Raw genomic sequence first — 19,594 nt, 5'->3', positions numbered from 1 at the left:
CAGTTTTTGTTTCCTAGATACCTTTTCACTAACTTAGGCTACTGCAAGGTTGTGGCAAGCTCTCTTATGGGATTTTTGCAGGATAACTTCGGGACAGCTATTCCTTAGTGGTGTGGGTTACACTAAAAGCCTGCATTAGGGGTGTTATTACACAGTTCATTTATACACAAAATAGGGATACCAAAATAGCGTTAATCAGCTGGCACAGGCAATTTTACAATTAGAAGTATCTCATGCAGCAGCAATTAGGCTAGGGAATACTGACGAGTGAGCTTTGCATATCCAGCTTATTAATAATCAAGAGGGATATGACTGCTGGGGAGTTAGAGGTTGCCATTACAGCTTTGCTCTAAGGCAAAACAGCGGATGATGACTCAATTTCTTTGGAATTTTAAAAGACATTTAGGGATATCATAATTCACGACTTATAAAGGTAACACAGTACCATGTCTGCATCAATCGTTTTGTTGCAAGCCAAAAGGTACTAATAGTGTATTAGTACAAACTATTTGGGTAAAATGCATTCAGACCACAACCCCCATGTATTACAGTTACAGGGAGATACAGAGGGACTCACTACCCGCCTCTGGAGACTGCAGCCCCTAGCACTGGAAGACCCCTCATTTAGGCAGACGGTACATGCGGCGATAGACACATATTTCGAAGACAATACTGGCTCTGTGACTGATGTAGGGGTGCTGTGGGATGCAGGAAAGGCAACAATAAGGGGACGCTGTCTGGGTTTGAGCTGGTCCGTCAGAAAACAACTAGACAATGAAGTAAGTCATATAGAACATACCCTCATCAGACTAGAAGCTGATTTGGTATGTGGAAGTGTCACGCAACAGGCAATAGATACACCAAGGAAGAAACATGCAGAGGTGCTGGAGAGATTGCGTTGCTTAAATTACACATCACATGCTGCGTGCACCCACGCCGCAGCTGACAGAGCAGGCAGACTACTTGTGCGTACGATTCGACAGGAACATGCACAGTTACCTATACTACATTTACAGTCCGCCTACGGACAAATACTCACCAAACAATACGATATTCATAAGGAATTTATATCACACTACACCAGAGTATACAAATCTGCACGACGCTCAACTGCAGAGGAATTGGTCTCCTTCCTCTCTCCACTAACCCTGCTGCAAATCACTGCTGAACAGCGGGATGAACTGAATGAGCCAATCACATTGCCGGAAGTACAAGAAGCGATACGCTCGCTGGCCACTAGTATGGCTACGCGACCCGATGGTTTCCCGGCTGAGTACTACAAACCCTATCAGCAAACACTGGTACTGCAGCTTCTTTCCATGTATAGTAATGCGCTAGAGGTAGGGACACTGCCAGACATATTGCGTGAATCGGTACTGTTTTCATTATCAAAGCCACATAGGAACATGGAGTTGCTAGGCTCATACCGCCGCTAGCGATTATAAAGTTCTAGCTAAACTTCTGGCGTGTTGATTGGCCCCTCTGGTACCGCAGTTGGTTGATACGGACCAAAACGGTTTTGTGCCCGCTCGCAGCACATCCCTACATCTGCCTTGTTTCTTTAGGGTAGCGCATTACTTCAGGGAAATTTGGGATCATTCTAGATGCCTAGTACTAGATCTGGAAAAGGCATTTGATACCCTGGAGGGGGGTTTCTTGTTTGCTGTGCTGCGTAAATATTATCTGGGGGAGCAGTTCTTAAGCCTTGTCCAGCTTCTCTACACTTAACCGGTGGCCAGAGTTATGACCGGCCCATACCTATCAGATCGGATTCCAATTGAGAGAGGAACTTGGCAGGGATGCCCGCTCTTGCCGCTCCTGTTTGCGCTGGCTATTGAGCCACTGGCTGAGTCTTTAAGCAAAACGCAGGACGAGTGGGGAATTCCCCTGGGGGATGGCATGCATGGCTTCTCATTATATACGCAGATGACCTGCTCATATACCTCAGAGACGTTAGGTCATCTTATGCCACGATAGACAGAATACTGCTTGAATTTGCAAACGTTTCAGGGCCTTGAGTAAATTGGGACAAATCATGGCTGTACCCCTTCTCGGAATCCACTTTAGACCCACATTTGTTCCTTAGTGGTGGCGCTAGTTAAAATGTAACCTTTACCGACCAACGGCGGGCTCTTACTACCCAATATGGAACAATACTACCTGGCGGCGCAGCTTCAGTGGGTGGCGAGGTGGCTCTGCGTGCGCCACCTAGAAGACTCAGCGAGCCACGCCCCAGGACTCACCCAGCCTCAGATGGTAGCGCTGTTCCATCCCAATAGGAAGGGCAGACCGCCTGCCCAGTTGCTATGGAGGTGGCCCACTACTGCTTTCGTCGCGCCATGCTAGTCACGAGCCGTGTGACCCCATATGCGCTGTCTCGCCCTATTCTAGGTACACCCAGACACCAGTCTGTCGCAAGGGCGAAGCTGCCCCAGTAGGAATAGGCGGGAATCTTAACGTTAGGGGATTTATATAGTGATGGAAAGCTCTTACCGTTCGATGCACTTGCTGAAGACTTAGTTCTGTCTGGGGTCAGTTCTTGTTACATGCTGCGGTGGCTCGCACGCTACAGGCGGCATAGGGTAAAATCACGCAGGAGCTGACCACACATCTGACTCTGTAATACCTGCACGAGCTGGGCGCGGGTCGCCATCTAGTCAGATGGTTTGCGGAATCACTGAGGGTGCACACAACACTGCAACTGGAGTCCCTTCGCACCCACTGGGACGCGGATCTGCGTCGCCCCAGCACTGAACGTGAGTGGGAAGAAATCCTCAAGAGCCCTACCCATATCCCACGCAACACTAGGTTTCGGCTCATACAGTACGATATTGTACATAGGGCTTATTTGACCTCAGCCAAAATAAACAAATACTTTAACCGGACAGACGCCAGCTGTCCAAGATGTTGTGAGGCAGGAGCGGATTTACTACATATATATACTATGGGCCTGTACATCCATACAATCTTACTGGAGTGTAGTCACCAGAGGTCTAGCGCAGTGCACAGAGTGCACACTTAACTGGTCATGAGAGGTATGCATCTTGGGATTATACCAGAGGTCTAGTAAATACAAAGTGACATCTCGCTACATAGACTTAGGGCTTATAGTAGCCAAGCGTTTACTCACGCGGCGATGGAAATCCCCCGAACCCCCACCAGCGAAATCATGGTTTCAGTCTCTACTTTGCTGGGCGCAAGCGGAGAGCATAGAGCTGCGTCGGGAAGATGCGATAGGTAACCAGAAGCAACCACTAGCGACGGAATAGGACTCGATCCTGGTGGACTTCCGCACAACATGACAGAATCACCTTGAGGAATCAGATAGCGCTTCAGAATAAGCGGCTAGCCAAAACCTAGTAGATGGCGCGAAGTGTATGAGGCGAGTTAATATATACGTTAGAACTCAATACTGCATGCTGCATAGCAGAAACTGTGCCCCCACCATTGGCATTTGCCCAAGCCAAACAATACAACATATGACAGATATTGGTTGAGTAGTGGAAATCCCGGCAGGGACATGCATCCAAGAATACACATAGCCGTGTTTGCCCCACAAGTGAGCAGATAGGCTACATGGTAATGTGTTATATGATGTTCTGAATGAAGCGCTATCATTATTGTTTCATCTCTGAGTGAGGAGATAAATGTGTCATTCGCCCTGTTAAATCAATGTTATGTTGTACACAGTTTAATATTTTATTGGAACTACACTGAGTTGTAAGATTGCTCAGGAAAATTATTGAATTTACAAAATTGTATTGTGATGTAACTTTATGACCTGATGCACATCACAAAATGGAAAACCAATGAACAAATTTAAATAAAAAAAATCAAAAGAATAAGGGTAACACAGTACATAGAAGAGGTGTCAAAGTTCAGGATACCTGGAATAGGACCAATATAACAATATTTGTGAAGAAGGGCAAAACACCAGAGGAGACTGGCTCGTACAGACCCATCTCTCTTATTGATGCTGATGCCAAAATCTTTGCTGAAGTCTTAACTATGTGGCTTGCCCTTCTTTTACTAGATTTAGTATCCAAGCAACAATATGGCTTCATCCCAGGCAGGGATACTACAAGTCATATTAGTACTGCAATCATGGCTTTTGATGTAGCAGAGAGAAGGGGTACACAATTTGGTAAGATTTTATTAAATGCCGAGAAGGCTTTTGATAGAGTAGCCCGAGAATGTCTATGGAGAACAATTGGGGCTTTTGGGTTTGGCAAACCATTTTACAAATGGGCACAGGCTTTGTATAAGTCCCCTTCTGCTAAGCTGGTATATTCGGGCATATCCTCCTCACCTTTAAAGAATCAGCGGGGTACACCACAGGGGTGCCTGCTCTCTCCTTTGCTATTTGCATTATATTTAGAGCGTTCTTGCTATCATTGCAGAAGAATGTTGGGATTAGGCCTATGGTCTCCTGAAAATGTGAATTGAAGATCAGTGCATATGCTGATGACCTGGAACTATTCTCAGGTGAACCACAAACGGGTATGGATTGTATAGTAGAGGAAGCTGAGAAATTTGGGTTGGTCTCAGGTTACAAATCGAAGACTCAGCTGCTGTTGAACCATGTACTGGCCATACCAATATCTGGCGCAGTAACTACAGCTACTTATTTGGAAGTTAACTTCAGTGCTAAGATAGAAAAAGATTTTCAAATTGAACTATGAACCTTTGCTCCAGTCTGTTGTTTCAAAATTGTGGTTCTAGAATACGTTTCCAATAAGCATTTTAGGTCGCTGTAATGTTATAAAAATGAATATTCTTCCAAAATGTTTGTACCTTTTACGTCTATACCATTAAGGGTCACAAATATGTTTTCAATTAGTTATAAGAGGGGTTTAATTATTTTCATTTGGGGGTATAGGAGGGCGAGGCGTTCTACTAAACTTACCATTCCGGGGAGGGAGGGCCTACTGTTTCCGGATTTTAAGCTATATTTCTGGGCAGCTTTTGCCGGCCGCCTGTTCAAATAGCTTGCTCCAGTAGAACCAGGCTTATCTGCATTTGGCTACTATTTGGCATTGGGTTCCGAGAGTAGGCTCTTTGTCTACAGAATAACGGACCACAATTATTATAAGCGGGTTAGGTTCAATTTTATCAAGGACACAGCAACTACCTGGTGAGAAATCTGTGCCAAATATTCTTTACAGTTAATACACAGGAACATACTGCTTTGGGATAACTTGGCTTTCCTAGGGTGTATCATGATTCGGCTTGTAACGTACGGCACATATCTGGCACACTGACTATAGGGCAGTTATTTGATGTGAATGGCTTTCATACTTTTTTTGAGCTGAGTTACAAAATGAGTTTGACCTTCCTCGCTATCACTTCTTTCAATATTTACAGCTGAGGGACTACTTTTACATGAAAGCAAGTTTAATTGAATTAGAAACCTCAGCTATTTTATCAAACATCCTTAAGGTTAGCCGGAAATTATTGTTTAGCACTAACTACCAAGGGTTTTGTGAGCAAAGAAGTGAAGAAAGCCTTCACTTGGCAGCTAAATGGAGCAAAGTGCTCTCTCAGGAGATGTTACCATCAGAAATATATTGGGCTTTAGAGACAGTTGAGGGTGCTGTCAATTCTGTTAGTTTAAAACTGCAGCAATTTAAGACAGTTTGTTTGTTATAATACACTCCAAACAAACTTATGAGGTGGGGTGAGTACCTTTACCCAGACAAAACTAGCTGCCCACGTGTAAATGTCAAGCAGCACACATCCTTTATATGTAATACACAAGCCCTGCACTTAGGGTATTCCGGGAGGAGGTGTGTCACTTAGCTACGGCAAGCTTAGGGTATTAACTCCAATTAATTCCGATGAAAATAATGTTGGGATATGGAATGGAGTTCGACATTAGGCTGAGACAGCTGCTGTCTATACTTATAGTATCAGTCAGACTCTATATTGCTAGATCTTGGGTCTCAGTAGTTCCCCGCTGGCTACCAAGTGGTGGGCAACTAGCCGGCAATTACATTATTCAGAACAGGCTCTGGACAGAGTAAGGAGTGCTTGGTCCCTTAGAAGGTTTGGCAGAATATGGGCACAATTTCTTTGGGATCTGTAGACTGATGTCTATCAATGCTTGTAATATTTGTAGTTTTTGGGCAGATGGAATGTATGTATTTTTCCTTTGGATGCTGTATTTCTGCATGCCCCTTCCTGCATTTATTCGTTATTGCTTGCTTTAATACTTTATTCGATAGATATTTATCATAAAAGTACAAACATGCAAAGTACATAAAAACAATCCATCCATAGTACTACAATTACATCCAGAACAGCAAATAGCGAATTAAAAAGGGACAAAAAATAAAAACAGAATTTAAAACAATGCTTTCTTCATTCATGAGAATTTATATATTACCCAGCAGCCTAGAGCGGATTAACCAGGCACCCGCGAGGTATTTAGCAACCCCACAGATGGTATACATAGAAACAGTATTTGTTAAAATAATACGCAGGGCTGATCTGTGATCCCTTACTCCCAGCTCCCTGCATACAGGTTTCAACCATTTAGCCCTAACGAACTTGTAGGCTGAACAAGCAAATAAAAAATGGCCAAGGGATTCCTCTGGACATTGGCAACCTGGGCAATTTAGATCAAGCGCCCCCCCCCCTTGGCCTTCCACCTTTCTAAAAAATTTTAAGGGGAAGAGTGCCATATCTTAGTTTCAAGAACAAAGTTCTATCTCTAGGTAGTTGGATAAAATCTAAAAAGGGTTCCAACTTCATAGATGGTTTATGGTCAAGAAAGTTCATCGTTAAAGTTCCCAGGTTTAAGTTATTGTTAACCTTGGCCTCAACCCAGTCCCAGTATAATTTCTTTACAATTTGTTTTGCAGGGGGGACTTGTGTGGCCCAGGATTCCCCCAGGCCTATTAATACTACCAGTTTCTTAAGGTTGTTGAGCCACTTTATTTGGTGAGAAACATTTAGGGATATTAACTCGTCCAACACTCGAGCATATCTGGCTAATTCCTGGGTTCTTCTAAGGCGCACCCAAAATAACAGCGGCCTTAGTTGAACTTTGTCCGAGATTGATTTTTTACCCATATCAAAAAATAATGGTAATAGAGGGGTTGAAACTGGAAGTGAGACTAGATCTCTGATAAACTTATTTTCTGCAGTTGCCAGGACCTTAGTGTTTTCAGCACCCCATAATTCGGAGACATAGACTGCCGAGGCTAAAGCCTTCCCTTCATAGACTACCAAGGCAGGGGCAACCGGTCTACTAATAGAGAGGCGCTGATTCTTTAGTATGGCACCGGAGACCCTTTTGAGGTTTAGTACCATTTTTGATATATGGGAATCCCAGCTCATGTTGTTGGACAACCTAACCCCTAGATAATCAAATTAATTCACCACCTCTAAAGGGGACCCATACAAAGTAAGACGAACATTCCTAACCTTTCTATTTGGAGATAAAACCATTAACTTTGTCTTCAAAGTGTTGACCGTTAACCTACGGTCGTTACAGAAGAGGGAGAAGCGGTCAAGCAATTTTTGGAGACCCTTGGGGGTCTTGGACATCAGGAGGGTATCGTCTGCAAAAAGAAGAGTGGGGGTTTTCTCCCCGGCAAGGACGGGGGCATCCGCAGGGTCCTCCCTCAAATGGTCCACCACCCCATTTATAAAGAGGGAGAACAGTGTTGGAGCCATCACACATCTCTGCCGCACCCCCCTGTTGACTGATACCCTCCCTGTCAATTGGCCCTGGCGCCCCCAACGTATCCTTGCGTAGTTATCCTCATGGAGTTTGATAACAAATTGCAGCAGGGAACTAGGAAACCCCATGGCTAATAAAACCTCCCCTAGCTTGGCGCGTGGGATAACATCAAACGCGGTTTTCAGGTCTATGAAAGCCAAGTAAAGACAACCCTTAATAATTGATACTGACTTCCAATAGACCGCGCAAAACCGGAAGACTTGATCCATTGCACCAACATTCCGCCTAACCCAGCCTGGAAATGGGTTAGAATATCATTATCCATTAGCCATGTCTCAACTCGATTTATAATGACCCTGCCAACTACCTTTTGAATGTTGTCAATTAAACTAATTGGTCTGTAGTTGGCAGGGTCCTCTCTATCACCTTTCTTATGAATCGTGATCACCTCCGCCCCTTTCCATGATTCCGGGACGGGATGGCCTCGCTGGATGAGATTAATTAGATTTGCTATATAGTCTGCTCAAATTTGGGGGTTATGAAGTAGAAGATGCCCGGGCAGGCCATCTGGACCAGCCGCTTTGCCTGGAAGGATATTTAAAATAGCGACCTTGACTTCTCGCGGGGAGAATACGTTTTCATTACTGGGCAACTCCAAACTAAGGTTGCGCTTATTGCACACTGCTAATGGCAATGGAGGGACTTGATCGCCTTCCTCACAATACAATTTAAAAAAATGGGCGTGCCATTGCTGTTCATTAATATGATTTAAAATGGGGTCAACTCCCCTACGGTCTAAAGCATTGATCAATTTCCAGAAAATAATAGAATTCTTCCCGCTGGCAGCGATCTTAAGCTGCTGCCAATGCTCCTCCTCCCAATTTTTCTTGGCTGAGGCTATTGAACTACGGTACTCCTTTCTAGCCAGTTTCACTGCTATTGGGTCCTTCAATTTTATCGCCAAACCAATGGCTTTCCTCTTTTTCCTACATTCCACTGTATACCACGCGTAAGCCTTCAGGGGTCTAAGACCCGCTGGGGGGTTCCCTTGGGTGTTTTTGAGGAAATACTTTCCTATTTTATCTGTGAAATTTTCGTACTGGCCCAATAATTTGGGCCCCAGAGAGTGAACCTCTCCCAGATCCACCGCTGCGAGGCTGGAGGTTTCTGCTTTAACTAAGTCCCCAATACTATTAATTTTCCCCTCTTCACATTTTACTTGGTGATCAGCTCCAGCCCCCCGCTCTTACTAATCCCATTAGCCCAGTTAATTCCCATACATAATGGGTTATGATCGCTATCTGAAGACTGCCTGACCTCCATATCTACTAAACTAGCCTATGAATGAACATCTAAAAAGATGTAATCGATACGTGATGGGCAGCCTATCCTATTATAGGTCATTGCCCCGTTACGGTCCGGCCATTTAATGCCAGTAGATTATGTTCCAAAGCCAGTGCGTTCAACTGTATAGCTATGGCAGACCACTTCTTAATAGGGGCCAGTACTAAAGGGGGTATAGTCTGTCTCCAGTCCTCTGAGTTCAAACCCAATACATCCTCGTCATCCAGGGGTTCAAATGTACAGTTAAAATCCCCCCCAACAGGATTTTGGACCTAGGTGGAAGCTCAGACAATTTTACATCAAGCAGCTCAATTGTTTGCGAGGTTAAACCACCCTGCACCCTTCTTGCATAAACACAAAACAAATGAACAATACCCCCGTGTGGGCTTTTCAGGGAAATGTGCAAGATATCATTGGATTGGACATTGTGTGTAATAATAGTACAATTCAAATTCACCTTTACCCAGATGAGCAGACCACCTGAGGGGTGGCCTTTTCCTATGGAAACTGCTGGGACAAAGTATGTAGAGTACCCATTTTTATATTGCGGGGACAAACTGCAAGTTTCATGAAACATACAAATATGGAAGGAGTCAATGAAGTCATTCCATTCCGGATTTTCAAGATTTTTCCTGAGCCCTGCTATGTTCCAAGAAAGGATGTTAATCGAAGAGAGTACTACAGTTGGTGCAACGGGTGTGGCAATTCGCCCCTGCTAGGGCAACCATTATCCACAAACACTTGAACCCCCGTTCCAATTGGAGTTACAGCCCGTGGTAACCCTACCTCCTCCCTCATAACCTCTTGGCCAGAGTGCTGGATCGAATGTCAATCAACTACTTCCAGGCCACTGAAGCGATTGAAACAGGGTAATGGAGGGGGGTTATGCTGATGACCATGCCATTCCCCTTGAAACTGAGTAGAACCAAAAGGGGGCCTACCTACTCTCCTGTGTACTGTGCTCCACCCTCCATCTTCACCCGCATCCCACTGGTTAGAATTATAATCCATAAAAGGCTCCTCTCTCATCCCCCTTCTTGTGTAATTTTGAGCTCTTAACCAGCTCCACCTATTACTGCGGTGATCTGCAAGCATATAGAAATAGGAGAGGGGTTTAACTAAGATTGAAGAGTTGTTATTACATGGGGGCCCAGTACGGATATATTCCACCGGACGTGGGTCCTCAAATGTTACAACAACACAGTCGCCCTGGAGATTTTTTTTATTCTCACCCACCCATGGTGCTCTCTCCACCATAAGCAAATTACTGCGAATGTTGGGTGGAAGTGGGTAGTTTCTATCTAACCAGTGGCAAACTTTGTTTTTGAGAGCCCAAAAGGATTCTGTTGATGAGGGGGCAAGCTCGGGGACACCTGTTAGAACTATTACAAAGGAGTGGGCGTCAGGAGGTAAATTAATATTCCGGCGTATCTTAGGATTCGCTGGAAGGGATAAAAGGGGTTTGGGAGCAGAAATAATGGGACCATTTACTTTCTGTGATTTACTGGGTGCCTTGGAAGGCAACTTAGTAGTACTATTTGTATTACCCTTAGGTGTAGGTATTTTTAGTGGACACTTTGGAGGGGAAGGTTTCTTCCCTGCTGGTTGTTTAATAGACAGAGGCAGTTTGATGCCAGCCAGTGCTGGTCCACCAATTGCCTTTTGGGCAGAAACCATAGGTCTGGCGTTTAACTCCAGATTTAGAGCCTGTAGTTGATGTTCAATACCCTGTAGTCTAGTCTCCAGGGGAGACAGTAAGGATTTAATCAGCTCAGATATGGAGCTCATAAATATACCGGTCCTGTCTTCGGCCCCCTCAGGAGATTCATCCAGACTACTCTCTGCTAAACTATAAATTTGTTATTATGTTATCATTGACTGAACTTCTGGACTAATTTTTTCTTTGACCTGCTCATCTGTTACACCATTACCTTGCTGATGATAAGAATGATTGTATAAAGATAAGTGTGTCCATTGGATTGCCAATGGGGTATGTGATATGATTCATTATGATTTAATAAAAAAATATTTTAAAAAATAAACATCAAACGATTGCGCAGAAAAAAAGGAATGATGTCAGCGGGCAAGGGTAATGCTTATAGGCCAGTCTGCTCCACCACTTCTGGTGCCATAAAGAGTCACCATGGAGCCACATGGCAACAACCTACAGGCATGCTGGAGCATTGTTGAAGTATTCTCCAGATCCCCTTTGGCACCTGGGGATATTCTAAAGGTGAATATTCTACTGTTCGAAGTATCCCTGGAACAAGGGGTTTTAGCACCAAATTTGTTTGGATGTCCTGAGAGCTTTTCTCAACTCAATCAGCACTTTATATTTTGTCCCACTATAATTTTGAGGGCACTTGTGTCCATTACCCTACCATGTTTTAATTATAATGAATTCTATTAATCTCCTGCGCTGGGAGCTGGTATGTGGATTTAAGTACTTGTGCAGTTCTGATGGAAGCATGTGAGCATCAATGTTAACATTTCCTATTAAGAACTTGAGTCTCTAGGCTTTCTAGTGGTTGGAACATTCAATAAGTAGAGACTAGGATGAAGCAGTGGTAGGACCAGTCTTCAAGGATGGAATATTAATCTTGGTCTTTCTCTGGTGACAAGTAGGTCTAAAGTGGTGCTGGAATTGAGCAACATTTATGGAGCTAATATAAAGTATGCTTGTGGATAGAAGCAATGGAAATGTTTATTTTTTGTTTTATCAGTGGTGATTTGAAGTCACCCAGAAAAATGCTGTTGATCAAGCTGATTAAGGAAAGTACATCGGGTTACACATCTTGTTTCCACAATTTGTTTTTGTTTGCTAACTTAATTTTATATTGTAAGGCAGACCCTGCATTTCAATTTTTGTTGTGATGCACAGCACGCTGATGGGAGATTTCATAGAGTAGACCTTTATAAACATGCAATTTAAAACAAGATAAAATAAAGGATTATTACTTTCACAAATAAAGGAATCAAAGCTTTAAGTTTTTACAAGTATTACAAAAAAAGACATACAAAAATATGACATGGACAAAAATATTTAACTTTCTTCGAATATGAGGTCAAAATATAAATAACATAAAACATTACAAATCTACATAAAAACAAAATCCATGAGTTGTACACCTACATGAAACTTGGAGTTGGCAAGCACATATTCTACCACCATTTCAAGTTGGCACTGCCTGCAATCTGATATGCTATGGAATATAATGAAATGACAGTTTGCTATCAATCTTGAACACCTGAGGCATGTATCATAAGAGAATCATCGTATTCACTGCTGATGAACTTTAGGAACCTCTGTCAGCCACAGATCGGGCAACGGTAGATAAAGTGGTCTGTGTCAAACGTGCCAATGCTCTAAAACTTAGGAAAATCCACAAGCATTACTGCCTGAAGACTACATTATACAGCAGCTGGTGCAATGAGGAATCAAGCCCCTGAAAGGGATATGCATGCGTTAATCCCATTGACCATTCTGTTGGGGGTGGAAGAGAGCACCCACTCTCTGACTCATCTGTGTCTACCAAGGATTCTTCATCACAGACAGATGACCCAAAGGTTGGACCATCTTCTTCTCTTTAGTGAGACGTAGGAAAGAGTCACTGACACCCTTTCTATGTGTTCTGCAACATTTGTGGCAAGAACGTGCTGCTGTGATACAATGAGTAGTGGATGGTGGGATTCTATGGCACAACATCCCTTATTATGTCACTAAGCAGACAGAAAGTACAGCCTGACTACACTTTCAGATCTACTTTGCTTATTTTGTTGCATTTTCCACTGATAACACTAATTAAGGCTCACGAGTGAGCCAACTACTGCTATTAAAAAAAGTCACAGTCTTATACTTACACGATTGCCACTCTCGTTGCTGTTTCTCAAATTAAAAAAAACTTCTGAAGAACACTAATTAGAAGATAAAAGGTGGGACTTAAAAGAGACTTTGGAATGTCATAAGGAACTTCACGGAACACCAATACCAGTAAAGTCAAAATCTTTTTGGGAAGGTTTTGGCCAGAAACTACTCAGTGTGTGGTAAGCTAATACTGTAGGATAAGTCAAAGGAGCCCATGACAACTTACAGTTGCAAAGGGGCCCTGTTTGTAACTGAAAACCGAGCCACGGGGCACTTGTCTGCTGCCCCAATCACCCATGGCAGAGGAGGGCTAGGAGAGGTGAAAGCAGCCACTATGCTGTGGAGGCAGTTGCAATCCCTACCCTAGTGCAGTAGTGAGTTTGCCTTCACATTCTCTTTTTTAATGTACAAGTATGCACAACTTGGACAAGGAGGGAGAACAAGCAAATACACACTAGACCTTGGGTAAGGGGAGGGGCTAACAAAGACCTTCCACTCCAGACAAGGGCTTATTCCTGCAGGAAGCATTCATGCCAATGAAGGGCATTCATGCTACCATATTGAATTTTCAATAAAAAAAGCAATGAAGCTCGCAAAAAAAAAAACGTTAAGAGGAAGTTAAAGATGATGGGAAAAGATAGGTTGGTGGAGGGCGTTAACACTGGCTACAAGACAAAACCTTAAAAGTTGTGAAAATTGCCAGTCACAGTAGTAAGTTGAACTTTAACTCAGCCCAATGATTTCATCTTTCAAATGTCAAAGGGTATTTCACACTTCTAATAACTCAAAACAAAAATTTTAAATCCATAATTAAATTAAGAATTCCACATTTACATATGAAAAAAGTGCAACAGATCCAGACAATACCCCAAATAAAATCATACACGGAAATATAAATATATATGATCTGTTATAACAATAACACTAATGTTTTCCTCACAGGCAGACACCTTTAGGAAATATCTATACAGAGCAATATGAATAATGGTATAGCTACCATATCAATTCTAATTCTAGTTAAATTGGAACTACATAAACTGAGAAAATCATACAAAGATTTTCCTCACTCTTCACTCTTTTCACTCATTGGTCATTCACAAATCATTTACACCTTTCCCACTTTAGCACAGAGGACGGCAGGGTTAGCACTCAAGATTACTGTACTAGCTTGTTAATTGCACAACCTTTTACATATTGGGTTGCATTCTGTAGCTTATTCATTTATACAAGGGAAAAAGTAATTAATTCAATCAGAATGAAATGGTTGGTAAAGGTTCATAACACTAATCATAATTTAAACTTCATTCGCACAACGTGACAATCATTTTTGTAGAGTAAAGGGACTATAGGAACCACTGATTAACATACATACCAAATCAGAATATATGATTTTTCACATTACTTAATCTACATGTTCATATATCAGGTGATTATTAAAACAGGTGGGATGAATAAATCAGATGGGAATTTGTATGACTGTATTGCAGAAAATGCATAATAAATATTAACTCAATATTGCAGAAAGTCCCCTCCATAAGGAACTTGTTTTGACACCGCAACTGGGCTTATTGAATATATGGGAGGCAACGGACCTAACGGAGGCGGAAAAACAATTTACGACGCTAGGATACACATTAGTTAAACGAGAGATTGCTAAGGGGTGGGGGGGAGGTAATGCACCACGGCTCCATGCATGGATGACAGAGCTAGATAGATGTATGCTGGCGGAAACTGAGGTTTTTGTAACTAGGGGATGCCCAAAAAAATGGGATCGCAAGAGAGAAAAATGGAACAAATATCGAGGGGAATCTGTAGCATCCCCTATGGTGGAATTGGAAAGAACAGTTTGTATGTAATGTATACTTAATTTAATGATTCGTTGGATACGAAAGTGATATCAGACAAGAAAATGTCAGTCTACAATGTATAATGATGTTGTTAAACCAATAAATAAATTTAAACAAAAAAAAATATTGCAGAAAGTCCGGTGTATATAACAATATGTCCTCAACACATGAAAAAGTTTAGCAGTAGTTTCGAAATCTGAAAATAAAAAAACCAAAGCATATCTTCATACCTTTAAATTAAAGCCAAATTTTCCCTCTTCATCTGGGGTGATGAGCACCAAGAGCAAGCCTCCAGACATAGATTCATTCTGTAAGAGATTTAAATGATCTATTAGGTGTGTTGTAAAATATCTCATTGACACATTAAAATAAAATAGGTGCTCGCTGCATAATTTCTATTGTACCAAAAAAAAAAAGGTTATCCTCCACACGCTTGACTGGATCATGAAACATTCGCCTCACCAATTGCTCTACAGTGCCACATTGCAGCGCCGCCCATCTAGGATGTAATAAGTCTGGGACTTATAAGGCAGGGACTGAGGCACTTGTGCTATTTCCTAGTACTGTTTGCACACCTCATTGAGGTGTACAGGGAGGAACCTAGAGGACAATTGACAGCGACATAACACACATTGGCACCTAAATAGTAACAGCACTTACTAATATAGGAGAGAGGGTGGTGAAGAATCTGTTGTAACAGTATGCACCAGAAATACCATAACCATAGGTAAGTCAATGTTTCTTCTGATAGATACTTTTCCTGCAGACCCATCACTTTATGAATGAGTGCCAAAGCAATACTCTCCAGGATGTGGAACTGAGTAGAGCACATTAACACAGGAACTCTTGCAACACAATCCTGGCAAAGTATCTATCACTGTGTGCCTGAGCTGTGAGGCAGTAGTGTTTAGCAAATGTTATAAGGATTGCCACATGGCTTCATGACTGGTGTAAAAAAAATCAGACACATCTGGTGAAAACAGCAGAAGCCACAACAGCCTTGACAGCGTTGACCCTTAGTGGCTATGGAAGAACAGAACTTAATGCAAAGGATAACCTAAAGTGAGATGGTCATGATTACTGCTTTGGCTTTCTTAGTTCCAACAAAGCTTACAAATGGCATATTACTCACTGAGTCCTCTTCTATTAAGTTAATAGAGTAGAACAGCACATGCCTCGAATCAAGCCTATGCAGCCACTCTTGACTTTTTAGAGGGGTGAAGAAGAGTGATAGACTGGCCAGTGTGAAAATCTGGCACAACTTTAGGTAGGACTGCAGGTCAGATTTTAAGCACCAATGTACCTAGCTAGATCTCCGTGAAAGGTGCACACATTAGTAGGGCCTTCAGGTCACCAACACGCTGAAGTTATTGCCACTAAGAAAACTATTTTCAACATTAGTAAACAAATCAGTCAACTATGCATTGGTTCAATTGGAGACACCAAGAGGAACATTAAAACCAAATTCAAACACCTCTGAGGAATAATGAACACAGTGGGAAGAAACAAGTACTGCAAACCTTTCAGGAATAGCACCACAAGTGGCAAACCAAATAAGAAGGCTGCTCAGGAAGGTACATGAAGGGCAAAAGAACAGTCATATACCTGTCAAGTCCTGTTAGGTAACAGATAGAGCGAAACACTGAACATCAGAAAGGCGGTTTCACAATGGATCCATATTTTCCAACTCTCAACACTCAACAAATTTTGTCCAGGGGCCCATATAAATGCATTGTGTTCAGGTTTCTTGGCAGCTAACATTACCTCTGCCACTTCTGTAGGTAAACAGAGGATACCTAGTTGGCACCACTCAATTTTCACATGTGCATTTGTAACATTAGAGGACGGGACAGAGATCTGGCGACATTCTGCGAGAGACGGTTCACCCTGTGCAGGAGAGGAAGTGGAGGAGCGGAATAGAGGTCTTAATGAACAAGTTACTTACCTTAGGTAACGATATATCTGTAAGAAACATTAGTTAGTTATAGATTCCTTACCTTAGAATTACCCCCAGGCATCAGACTGGATCCGGAAAGATTTTTCGTCAGCAGTACCTCTGCACGTCGAAAGGTGGAGTTGGACGGCTACGTGTCCGTCGTTAGCGTCGTGGTCGCCGGGATGGCGTGGTGGTAGCTACTTAGACGCCGCCCTCGCCGTTGACGTCAGTTCTGTACATGACTTTTCGCGCCAGAAACCCAGAGCCATGCAAGACACTGACCACTGGTGCACAAAACTAGGGCCCTGAAAGGATATCCTTAACCCTGGAAATCAGTTCGCAGAATGGGGAGGATGGGTGGGGCGGTAAGCAATCTATAACTAACTAATGTTTCTTACAGATATATCGTTACCGAAGGTAAGTAACTTGTTCATCTGAAAGAAACACGTTAGTTATAGATTCCTTCCCTTAGAATAGATACCCCAGCAATACCAACCGTGGAGGTGGGTCTGTGAACCAAGATCACACCAGAAAGCCCTGGAGAACAGAACGGCCGAAGAAGCCGTCTCTCCGGACCTAACTGTCAAGGCAGTAGTGTTTAGTAAATGTGTGCAACGAATCCCACGTAGCTGCCTGACAGATGTCATTTAGAGGAACTCCCCGTCCCAAAGCAGTAGTGGCAGCCGTTGCCCTGGTGGAATGGGCGCGCAGCCCCACTGGAGGCTCCTTCTTTGCCAGAGAATAACAAGCTTTGATACACAAAACGACCCATCAGGAGATAGTCCGCTTGTGTACGGCCCGACCTTTCATGGCGCCCACGTAGCCAACAAAGAGATGGTCATCTCCCGGAACTGTTTGGTGCGATCCAGATAAAAGGAAAGTGCACGTTTTGGGTTTTGACGGCGGAGCCTCTCCTCCTCTTTCGAAGGACGCGGAGGCGGAAAGAAGGTGGGCAAAGTGATGGTCTGCCCGATGTGAAAGGCAGTGACAACCTTGGGCAGGAAGGATGGACGAGTCCTGAAACCACCTTGTCTGGATGGACAGACAGGAAAGGAGGATTGGAGGAAAGGGCCTGGAGCTCACTCACTCTTCTGGCAGATGTGATGGCTACCAGGAATGCAGTTTTTAGCGTCAGAAGCCTCAAACGACAGTTGTGAAGCGTCTCAAAGGGAGCGCACATTAAATATGTTAAGACTAGATTAAAGTCCCACTGAGGAAAAACGAAGGGAATAGGAGGAAAGAGAAGAGTTATGCCTTGCAAGAAACGATTAACAACCGGGGACTTGAAAAGAGAAGGCTGATCTAGAAGCCAAAGGAAGGCAGAGATGGCCGAAAGATAGCTCTTGATAGTGCCCAGAGCAGAGCCCTGCTGGGCTAAAGAAAGGAGAAACAAGAGAACCTCAGAAAGAGGGGCAGTAAGGGGATCCACAGCCTTTGCTGTGCACCATGCCACAAAGTTGTTCCACCAGCAGGCGTATACCGGTGTTAGTGGAGGGACGCCTGGGTGCCAAGATTATATCACAAACCTCGAGATGCAGGTCAAAAGACGTCAACTGCTGCTGCTAAATCTCCACGCAAGGAGGTGGAGGCTGGACAGGTTCGGGTGGAGGACCGTCCCCTGTTGCTGCGACAGAAGATCCTCCTGAAGAGGCAGATGGGTCGGAGGCTCGATGGCTATGTTGAGCAGCTCTGGATACCAGACTCTTCGTTCACAATATGGAGCCACAAGGATGAATTGGGCCCAGTCGCGCCTGATCTTCTTCATTACTCAGGCAGAAGTGGTATAGGCGGAAAAGCGTACAACAGACCACAACTCCACTCGCAACTAAAAACGTCGCCAAACAAATGCCGCCTTGGAAATTCCAGTGCGCAGAATTGCCGACATTGCGAGTTCTCTTCGGTGGAGAATAGATCTAACCAAGGTTCTCCTCACTGTCGAAAGAGACCTTGCACCACCGTCGAGTGAAGATCCATCTTGCACCTGCGGCTGAGTTCGTCCGCCCTGGCATTTAGTGAACTTGCCAGGTGTTGAACCATCAGGGATATGCCCTGATGTTTCAGCCATATCCAGAGGCATAGGGCCTCCTGACATAGGGTCCACGACCTCACCCGCCCGGTTTGTTGCAGTACCACATGGTGGTGGTGTTGTCAGTGGACACCTGCACTACTCTTCCCCGTACAGAGGGAAGGAATGCCTTGAGTGCAAGACGGATCGCCCGGAGCTCCGGAAGGTTGATATGGAGCCCGGACTCCGCCGGAGACCAGAGGCTTCTGATCTCTGCCTCTCCCATGTGGCCGCCTCATCCCAGAAGGGAGGCGTCTGTCACCAATGTGTGTTCTGGTTGGGGAAAGGAGAGGGATCTGCCGTTGACCAAATCCTGGTTCGTGAGCCACCACTGCAATTGCTGTGCAGTGCCCTCCGAGATCTGGACGCAATCGGACAGATTCCCCCGATGCTGCGCCCACTGGAGCTTCAGGTCCCACTGCAGAGCCCGCATATGCCACCTGGCATGATCGAGCAGCAGCATGCAGGAGGCCATGAGGCCCAGCAGCCTCAGGGTCATCCTGACCGAAACCCGGGATAGAGGCTGAAGGATCGGCATCATAGCCCGAATATCCCAGACTTGCTGTTCGGAAGGATAAACCCAGAACGGTGTAGTGTTCAGAACCGCTCCGATGAAGAGGAGCTTCTGTGAGGGAATCAGGTGTGACTTCGGCACATTGATGGAGAACCATAGCGAATGCAGGCGGTTGGTCGTAGTCTGGAGGTGGGAGACGACTGCCTGGGGCGAGCCCGCCTTTAACAGCCAGCCGTCGTGATAGTGAATGACTGAAACCCCCGATCTGCGCAGATGAGCTGCGACCACGGCCATCACTTTCATGAACACTTGAGGGGCGCTGATAAGGCCAAAGGG

At 44.1% G+C, this 19,594-nt stretch overlaps 1 protein-coding gene across 9 annotated transcripts in view; it reads right to left on the bottom strand.

Moving 5' to 3' along the window:
* PTPN3 (protein tyrosine phosphatase non-receptor type 3) overlaps positions 1-19,594 on the bottom strand; it is a 1,752,022-nt gene that overhangs the window by 538,221 nt on the left and 1,194,207 nt on the right. For all 9 annotated transcript variants that reach the window (XM_085606835.1, XM_085606836.1, XM_085606837.1 and 6 more), the window contains one exon: positions 14,974-15,051. In XM_085606835.1, the coding sequence (XP_085462961.1) occupies positions 14,974-15,051 (78 nt within the window). The remainder of the gene's footprint in view (positions 1-14,973; positions 15,052-19,594) is intronic.

Source organism: Triturus cristatus, chromosome 5_2 (assembly GCF_964204655.1).
Source record: "Triturus cristatus chromosome 5_2, aTriCri1.1, whole genome shotgun sequence".
Taxonomy (NCBI): Eukaryota; Metazoa; Chordata; class Amphibia; order Caudata; family Salamandridae; genus Triturus; species Triturus cristatus.
Note: the sequence above shows the minus strand (reverse complement) of the source record. Positions and strands in the feature narration are given on the sequence as shown.